Here is a 10,056-nt window from a genome sequence, read left to right as displayed (position 1 = left end):
GTAAAACTAAAATATTAAAACATATCAACCGATAGGCTCGTCAAACATATCAACCGGCATTTATCATAAAGCAGACTACATTAGTTTTTCTAGGCAAGACCAAAAGGTGACATTTATTGTTGATCAGCCTTGGTTGATCAGTTTCATTTTGTTTTAGTCGCACACAAGTCGCACAGCTGCAGCCTGCAGAGAGCAATCTGTTGAAATATTTTGGTTTGGATTTTGACTTGTCGGCCTTGGACTTGTCGGACTTGTCATCGTTGCGAGCAAGTTGCGACCTGAGTTCGTACGGTTACGATCATTTCAATTTCGGTGTTTATCTACGAATCGAGGTTCAGGTTAGTATCCCGCCACAAGTTGTGTCTGCCACAACAGTCAACGAGTTCAAGACACTACCCCAAGCAGATAAGGTCAAGCGTTGGTCGTTTGTATACGCATTCTCCTGCACCGTGCTAGTATTGTCTTAGTATTGCCTATACCTTTTTAGTGCTGGCTGTCCCGCGCCTCGTATTCAACAAAATGCTGTCACCAGGACTCACAGTCTTGTCTCTGATATGGTTTCCTTCATTGAGTGAAGGAAATTGCGGTCAATAACGCTGTAGAAACTAAAAGGAATCCTCATTAAAGGGCAAGCTGAATAGTTGTCAAGTTACCGGGTGGTAGGTTAGGTACAGACAGACACTTAAGTCAGCAAAAAGTGGGGGGGGGGGGGGCAGTTAACATTGCTGGCCCCCCCACCTCCGAAAGTGGGGGGGGCATGCCCCCCCCCGGCCCCCCCCCTGTTCCTACGCCTATGGATTAGACGTTTTGAAGCCTGAAACTGGCCGAAAAGAGGCTAGTCTTGCTGACGAAAAATCGCCAGTTGAGGTAATCTTAGCCTCCTAGAAATCAACTCAAGCCCCGAGGGGTTGATCCGCCCCTCCCCCCCCCCCCCGACGTTTTTCGTGAATAGCGGAAACACTGCCCCCGGCGCGAAAAAGGACATAACTGTTTCCTCATCAATTTTATGCGTTGTGTGTAAGTTATGGGCTATGGCCTGCTATCTTCCAAGGTCGGGCCACCAGTGACCAGGTCACTTTAAATGGCCCGACCTCAAATTACTTCTTTGCAAGTTTGCAACCGTGTCAGAGCCACAACTTAGTAGATGACAGAGCCCATTGAAAGTTACAGGATGTAATGATGCCATAAGTAAATACTTGCAACCTGTATACCTACCTATATCACGATTTTTTCTATCAGGCCACCTTATAAGTTTATGCCAATTTCTTAACCTCTCCAGCCTGGAGGTGACACGCGACTCTGGTCAAGGTGCATCTGCTACTGTCAATCAGATTTTAGGGTCCTAGGTCATCGGGTGACCTTCCAGGTCAGGTCAATGACCCGAAAATCGGGAAAATCGGGACCTGTTAGAAAGTTGTAAAGTGTGGCTGCTGTGGGGTTTTCCGAGGTGCCGATCACGAATATCGTGTAGGTTTTGATCAGAGATGATGTCTTTAGGTAAGCATTTAGACCAGATCGGGTCAGGTCAGGTCAGGTCAACCGGTAGGGGTCGTGACGGGTATTCGTAATACGTGTCAACCGCCTCTGACAGCTTCGTAACATGTTACGAAGGCACCAAAACTACTTCGTAATTGTTCAAAAGGTTGCTAAATTCTAAATCAGCTCCAAAAACTAGCCTAGAAACATGTAAAACTCGAAGAAGTGAACCGAGGTCACCAAAGGTCAATGACCTGACCTGACCCTCAGGTGACCTTGACATCCACCCTAATGTATGGGAGCAACATCAACTCACATGTTTGAACGTTTGAAACCACGAAAAGCTTGCAAACGCGCGGTTAATGCGAGCCGACATACGCCGAATCGCGATTCCAGCCAAACATGGTCTCGGAAAGTAGGTCACAGGTCAAAGGTCATTTGGGTCAGGGTCATGAAATTTTCAGGGTAGGTGTAAAATTGATTAATGCGAGGTACTAAAGTTCCGTCGCGATCGGCTGCTTTTTACGCGAGTTATTCGCGAAAAACCTAAGGGGGGTTGCATCAACCCCCCCCCTTGTGCCGGCGAGGGTTAATAGAATCATCCAGTGTCTGGGACAATTTTCCATCAGTGTTGGAGGGACACTCGTATTCAAGGCCCATAAAACTCGTGTAGGAGCAAAATTAACGGAAAATCAGGCCAGCCAGCCTTTTCATGCAGGACGGTGCTCCTGCTCATCGGTCTGCCAGAACTTAAAGGTGGCGCCAAGAGCACCTATCCGATATCTTGGCGAACGACACATGGCTATGGAACATCTCTAACCTAAATCTAATCACATTACCTCAAAGAGTAGTGCATCAGGAGCTTGACGAGACTGGACCACCCAGCGACCCGGGACAGCTCGAAAAGGCGCTTAGGTGGACCTGGGCAAATATCAGCCCTTAGCATCTCCATAACTTTGTGCCTAGCATACCTGCTGGTGTCTCACGCTGTACCCAGCTTCATGGATTGACCGTTGCAATGAATCTATTGCATTATCTTTACTGAAAGGAGGACGATTTGTAAGGTATCAAAACTATTGACTGACGCACCCTATAGTATCTGAATTGAATGGCATACTGCATGACAGATACCGATCGGTTTCCTGACCTGACCAGTGCCTAACATGTTGCAGGCACTCTCGCTAGTTTTCACGGATAGATCGGACATTGTGGGAGACCAATACGGGCCGCGGCTTCGCGATACTGAGTCAATGTCCACAGATTTATCCCCATTTAGCCTAAAAGTCCTCTTTGGTACAGAAAAGGGGCTCCAACTGGGCAGTCGCGTTGCTTGTAAGCATTGTCAGCGGGGCATAGCTGCTCTCTCAGGTGATATATCCCAATCAGAGAAGCAGAGAGGTACTGCAGAGAGGTATATTCCAATCAGAGAAGTGCAGCCTTCGATGAATGGGGCTGATCCGTCTGCGTGTGCCTCAGCACCGACCATCCCCCCCCCCCCCCCCCATCGACTCTTTCGGTCACTCCATCTCGTTTATGGTAATGCCTTTTCGAATTACGTAAAAGATAAAGGAGCAAGTAAAGACCTTAGATGGCAAAATGAATAATAGAAATGCATGCATACCAGATAATATCTGTCTGTATTTTGCATGTGATCTCCTTCCCACGAAAGGAGGATATGAAAATGGCGGACGGAGATCTCGGAGGCGAGCTCATAAGGTCACCACGATCGTCCAAAGTTCACAGTCCATTCCCACTTCCGTCTTCTGGTCTGGGGGGCTCATCCGTAGTCAGACGAGTCACCACACCCATAGTGGCAGTCGGCCACCGATCTGACCTTTCCGGGAACCCATCGTTCGCGTTCATTCACTGCATTTGGAGTTGTCATTCGGTGTGACAGAGCTGGGCGCTCGGCGGCGGTGGGCGGCCGCCGCGCCGGGTCGGCAGACGGTGGACGGTGTCGCGGTCGGGCACCTTCTGGCCGCTGCGGTGTCGAGGAGCAGCGGCTGCGCAGGCGGACTGCCGTCGGTATGACCAGGTGAGCCGGTGACCGGACCGTGCGCCGCCGGTGGGTGGTCGCCGACGCTGACAGACTATAAAGACGGCCGACTCCGGCCGTCGGACACCCTGTCTCGGCGGCGCGACAGTTGCACACACGTACTCCCGGCTCTGTGATGGCTGCCCGAAGCTGCTCGAGCACCACTGCCGTCGCCGCGCTGGCACTCTGCCTCCCAGGTATGGTCCGCCGCCGACGCTCTGCTGCCGGCGCTCTCCTTTCGACCCATGAGCCAGCATATGAGCCCTTCTCTGAGGAGATTTAGGTAGGCCGTGGTTAGTGAACTGTTGCCAGTGCCGTGAAGGGACGATAATGACAGTAGGTGGTCATTTTGCCCTGTTGGTTCTGGGTTCAGTAATTTGCATGAATGGTAAGTGTGAAAAAGAAGCACTGAGTTGAAACATTTAAATGAAAATATGAATTTGTGACGCAGATCACTCCAGATACATAAAGAATAGAACAACTGACTACATCTGTCGTGGCTACAGAAGCTAAATATGCTTTGCGACATAGGCGACGGAACGGGGGAACATCGTGCCCCACCTTGATTTTGGCATTTTAACATTGGCCCTATTGGCGTTGCATGGAAAGAATGGGACCAAAAGTCGGCAGTGCCCCCCCCTTAATTGAAGGTGTTCCGCCGCTACTGCTTTGCTATAGGAGTAACGGTAAGCTTTTTCCATTTGCATCTTGTACTTTTATATCTCAGGCCAAATCCCGGGCATCTAAAGCTGACTCCTCGCCAGAAACATGCCAATATCTCCTAAAGCTGTCGTAGGCTTCTCAAATCATATTACCGGCAGCTTTCCACAAAGCAGGAGTTATTGGTTTCTATACATAGCATTATTTCCTGAGCCCAACTATATCAGTTCAGTGTCCCAACGTAGCAAAATCTTCACATGGCTCAAAGGTTATAAAGTTCGTTAGTCGTCACATTACAGGTTATCATGAAAACGGTGTTAGAGGACACGACAAATAGGGGAATTGAGGAAAGGAATTGAATTGAGTAAAAGGAATTGACTATATATTGACTATATGTTTGATTGACTATATGACTATATGTATAGGAATTGACTATACGTTGAATATTGACTAAAAGGAATTGAGATGCTATGCGATATCATATTTCTTATCATAGTTACTCCACCTGTGATGTAAAGTAACTATAAGAGTATCGAATATCAAAGCTAGATATGCAAATTTTTAAAGAAAGCATTTTGATTGGCTCCTTTGAAAGTCTTTGCAAGTGTTTCAAAAACCCTTTTCAGGCTTGATCAATGCCTCCGAAAAAAATCCAGCCAAAAGAAGTTGAGCCCTGGACACGATAGGATGCGCCAAGGCTGTTTGTCGCGTCCCGGCCGTCGCCAAACTGTACCGACTGCCGGTAGACTGTGCTGCCCGGCAATAGTGTAATGCGGCACAGTCTACCCTACACCACAGCGACAAACTTATGCCGGGCTTGCACTGTCGTTGATATTAGCGTTGTTTTGAAGTCTTCGTTCACAGTGCACACGTTTAGTTTCACAATTTCTGCAAGCTATGGATTACATTGTGCAGAAGTGATCACTAACAATATTTTTTTATGAATGCCCTCTAGGAACAAGGGTTCCGAATCTTTGTACCATGTTCTGTTTTCGGTGTCAGAAAGAATATTCGGTTTATCTACCTGCAGCCTCTTCTATTCTATCTGTAAGAATCTTGCCTGCAGCAGAGCCGAGTTTTGGGGGCACAAAAGATAGTATGTCCCCCAACATTTTGGTTGGGGGGGGGGACATGCCCCCTACCCCGGTGGGTGGCGGAACCCTTGCCTAGGAACGAGTGAAGCCCAAAACTTATAGCTGAAAGCTCACAAAACGTTCATAGCAATATATCTAAGAACTGCGTACAATAACGTGACTTTGGAAGGCGATGTTTGGGCAATAATGACACTTTATTCGCCCCTCGTCAATGACCATGTGTACATTTTTACTACCTGTACATGTTACTTGAAATTCTCCAAATAGCCTAAAAATGTGGACATTTTTACATATACAATATACATGTTACTTCAAATTCCCCGAATGACCATAGGCAGCCGACTGCTTTGGCTTTACATTCAAAATCGTATGTGATGTGACAAAATAAAATAACGTTTGCATGACTTAACACTTGTATGGGATTGCAAAGAAATGTTGCTGAATGCTGATGACATAGGCGGCGGAACGGGGAGGGCACCGAGGCACCGTGCCCCCCTTTGATTTTGGCATTTTAGCATTAGCCCTATGGGCGTTGCATGGAAAGAATGGGACCAAAAGTCGGCATTGATTGATTGAAGGTGTTCCGCCGCTAATCTGGCTGACGAATAGTATTCCACTCCCATCTATGCAGGTCGTTGCAAGTGTCCTTAGCCTCTTTAACATGGGCTGCCGGCATAAGTTTGTCGCTGCGGTGTAGGGTAGACTGTGCCGCATTGCACTACTGCCGGGCGGCACAGTCTGCCGGCAGTCGGTACAGTTTGGCGACGGCCCCTTCCTCCGGGATGCGAAAAACAGCCTTGGCGCATCCGATTGGGTCCAGTGACCAGTGTTACAATTTAAAGGTAGTGTGCCACCTTTGAAAGATTTCCCATTTTATTTTTCCTAGGATAAGAAGCTTCTGTTTTTACCTAATATCGCAAAGAAAATCAAAAATGGGCCTGGAATAGTGCCTTTTTCGCCTAAAAGTTTATCGGTTTTTCGATATGTATAACAACTGTAGTGGGCTGAGCTGCAAACAGGCGTCGGCAACAATCGCGAATGCGGCGCACATGTGACAATAAGCAAAGGTCATTATAGAGTTACGACGTAGGTACGGGAATGAGTTATCAGCTGTCTAATCGTAGACAACACAATGTCGAGCCTTAAACTGTAAGCCTGTATTGGTATTGTTTCTTTTATTTGGCTGTCGAACATTATTTATGGTTTGAAATATGATTTTATGTAAAATAATTGATATGAAAAAGCCGTCTCTTAGTTATGACCCCATTTCACCACACGCAAGTGGCAGAAATGACAATGATCAGCTGACGCATTTTTCTTGGCCGAAGTCAGAGCGCGCGGCCCGACGCACCACCACCGCACCACAAAGTATGAGCAGAAGCCGCGCCCAAAGCCAGGGCCCCGGTAACGTGAGGTAGCTGAGTCGGGGCAGCGTGCGCTGACCCAAGCCGGGGCCGCAGCTTTGGGCGCGGTCTACCGCATCCCCGCGGGCAGCCCCGGGCTATCACATGACACCGGGAGGACGCGCGGCCCCGGCTTGGGTCAGCGCACGCTGCCCCGACTCGGCTACCTCACGTTACCGGGGCCCTGGCTTTGGGCGCGGTCTACCGCACCACCTAACAGGCGTGTTCGAAACCGCAGGAGATGATGATGAACGGGTTTATCGAAACTTGATTGGATGAGCATATCGGTAATAGCGATTTCAGTGTGTGCATTTATTGTTCATAGTGGTGTGAAATGTGGTTGGGGTACGACCGACAACCCGTCGGGGCGAATTTCGCACTGGGGTACTCAAAATTTGAAGAATTTAAGACGTTTCCATGAGTTTTGAAGGTATGGATAAGTTCTAAAAATCCGGTTCTCCTTATGTGGGCCATTAACTCCATACGGTCCAGGAAAGCTGGCACACTACCTTTAATAGCTGTAACTGAATTAAGTAATTGAATTAATTAACAGTATAGCTATGACAGCAGTCGAAAATATGAGGGTGGCACTCTTAAGTTCTTAAACGGAAAATATTTTCTATTGGTAACAGCGACGACACGTTGGTCACATTCACAACATTAAAAAGATGTCTAGAGCGCTGTAGCGGATTCAGTTCTATATCGTGCAATCGTCCACTGACACATGACTTATGAACCACGATAAGAAGCTCCCTCCTAGCAGCGGATCTGACACATCCCTCGTGACAGCGGTGTTGTACGCGGCGCTACATTCTTACACCTCCCTCAATTCTGACAGCGGCGCTCTGCGCTGTGTCACTGACACCTCCCCCCTTCTTGCAGCAGTGTTATGCGCGGCACTGCCGGCCAGCCGCCGCGAGCTGCTGCTGCCCCCTCCACCAGTCGATATGGCCGGCGAGGAGCTGGTGCTGGTCAGCGAGCTGGCCTTCCTGTCGCGGCTGCTGAACCCGTGCCAGGTGTCGCTGACGGGCGCGCTGCTGCCGCGCGTCCGCTCTCCTCCGTCCCGTCAGCACCTGCCCGCTGAGCAGCAGCGAGCCGAGGAGCTGGCCATCGAGCTGCACCGCGCCAGCACCCTGGCCAGCCAGCTGCGAGAGTTTGCGGTACGCCAACCACACTTTACGACGTTCTAACAGGTCCCGATTTTCCCGATGTTTGGGTCATTGACCTGACCTGAAAGGTCAACCAATGACCTAGGACCTTAAAATTGGGTATCATTGGCTTCCTCTCGTCACGGGCAACACGCTCGTTTTTTCCGCAAAGCTCTAGCTTGATCAGGGGCCAAACTCAAGGGGGGGTCGTACCCCCCCCTTGTGCCGTCGAAGGACGCAAAATGGTGTATTGCCGGCGAGGGTTAACGCATTTGATTTGCTCTGATAAGAGCTACTCACGTCAGATTATGGTGACCGCTCGGCCCAAAGCGATTGGGTTTTGAGAAGTCGAAGTCTGTCCTGATAATTGGTAAGAGGGATCGGAAAAGCCGAATTATAAACAATGGAACGCTCATAGGGAGCAAAACATTGCATTCTTTTCTGGGGCCTGGATCTGCTTAGTCGAAGAGCGGCCGTTTATCGCCATTGAGCACCCGCGAAAGTCTTTCGTCTAAGGCATTCCGGTACTCAGCTGTCTGGACAAAAAGAAACTTGTACGGAAGGTGTTATGTAATAATCATGTTATTTTTTAATTTAAGCTTGTTAAATGTAACATATACTGTTTGTTAACTTGAATGTTTTCTTACATACCCGCGGTGTATTGCCGTTTCTTTTAATGCATATATATGAACATTTACTTTTCATAAGTTACAGCCGGTTGTTTTATGTTCCATTGATGACCGTGCACCACCATCAGCATTTAGCCATTCACAGTTGCCCTGTATGTGTGTTTTGCAGGCCGTACCCGACTGCAGCGGTCTACCGCAGCTGGGCAGCCAGCGCGTGCCACCGCTCTCCCTGTCGGGCCTCCCGGTGAGTGCAACGACACATGAGAGGCTAGCACCACGCGGTCGGCGTCCAGGCCAATTGTGCTATTAGATATAGATGCATAGCTCCTTTACAAGATTACTTTACTTTGCACTCGGGCGGTCGCCGGTCCCACACACCCACACTGCATGATGGGATACAGACAGGGCACAGGTCGGCATTCATATCCCCCACCCCACCCCTTTGGACATGGGGAGAAGGCGGGGGCGGCGCCTCATGAGCCATGCCGCTGTCGGGAGTCCGAGTTACGCAAGCGTGAGCTCTCAGTATCGATGACCACCCGGTCAGTCGAGGGCAGACTGAGGCCGTGACTAGACTTGAGCCGGCCACACCCACGGTCATACATTGGACTCGGATATTAGATGGACCCGCCGTACTCAATGTAGCGCGTCACGACACATTTGCAAGCGCCGCCTTATACAGCAGAGAACAGCGACAGGCGCTTATGACGCTGGGTGGAGCTCGAAATGTAGCTTTTACATTTAATTTATAGACGAATTACTCAATACTCATTGCTGGAGAAGCGCTGTACCTGCATAGGTATGCTGAGTAACACTACTCTATCGCCCTCCAAATTTCTTTCTCTGCTGATCTGACCGGGCTCGCCCCCCCATTCTGTACAGCGTCAGCACGCGCTGCTGGAGCTGTACCGGAGCTCTCTGTACGAGGCCATCCATCTGCACCTGATGGTGGACGAGATCAACAAGTCACACCAGACCTGCGGCAATCAGACACTGCGGCTCGTCGACCAGATGTTCATGTGAGTGAGCCAGACGGGGCGGGTCGGTGGACGGGAACCAGGCACATTTACTGCTGCGTTATGTGTTCCGTTTTAAGTGCCTCGATAAATTATTGTATCGTTTATTTTAGTTATTTTATTGTATCTTTCATTGACCGGAATGCACATTCCTTCGACTAAGCTTGTATAGAGGGTTGAAGTGGAACAAAATATCATTTCACTTCCTCAACGTCCGGGTATTTATCTAGCCCACGGCTGTGCCGTCTGCGGATGAAGCGCCGTTGTGCAGTGAGCCACGCTGTCCGATGAAGGCTTTCTAACAGCGGCCGTTTCTGCGCTTCAGGCTGAGCGCCAGCCTGCAGAACATCATGTGTGTCATCACGGAGACGCTGCCGGAGCAGCTGCTGGAGCCGGTGGTGGCCGAGGTGGCCGACGTCACGCTGCGCCGCTACCACATCTGCTCCAGGAGGTTGATGAGGTGGGTGGCTACTCCGAAATCCACTTATGTATATCTTAATAGTTTATTGAGCTTTTATTGGTCTAGAAACATGCACACTATGATAAAATTCAAATTGTTTTAGGTCGCTGCAATAAATTACAAAAATTTGCTTTT

General features: G+C 49.2%; 1 protein-coding gene across 1 annotated transcript; it reads left to right on the top strand.

Annotated features, from left to right (window-relative positions):
* Positions 1–116: 116 nt before the first annotated feature.
* Positions 117–9,921, top strand: LOC122370344 (the record flags this gene model as incomplete). The annotated part of the gene is made up of 5 exons (XM_043345849.1): positions 117–338; positions 7,551–7,828; positions 8,615–8,689; positions 9,328–9,464; positions 9,787–9,921. Coding segments are annotated over exons 2-5 (560 nt in total), but the record flags the coding sequence as incomplete, so codon positions are not given.
* Positions 9,922–10,056: the final 135 nt, after the last annotated feature.

This window comes from Amphibalanus amphitrite, unplaced genomic scaffold, assembly GCF_019059575.1.
Source record: "Amphibalanus amphitrite isolate SeventyFive unplaced genomic scaffold, NRLGWU_Aamphi_draft 001125F_arrow, whole genome shotgun sequence".
Taxonomy (NCBI): domain Eukaryota; kingdom Metazoa; phylum Arthropoda; class Thecostraca; order Balanomorpha; family Balanidae; genus Amphibalanus; species Amphibalanus amphitrite.
The sequence above is the reverse complement of the archived record's forward strand: the minus strand, read 5'-3'. Positions and strand labels throughout refer to the sequence as shown.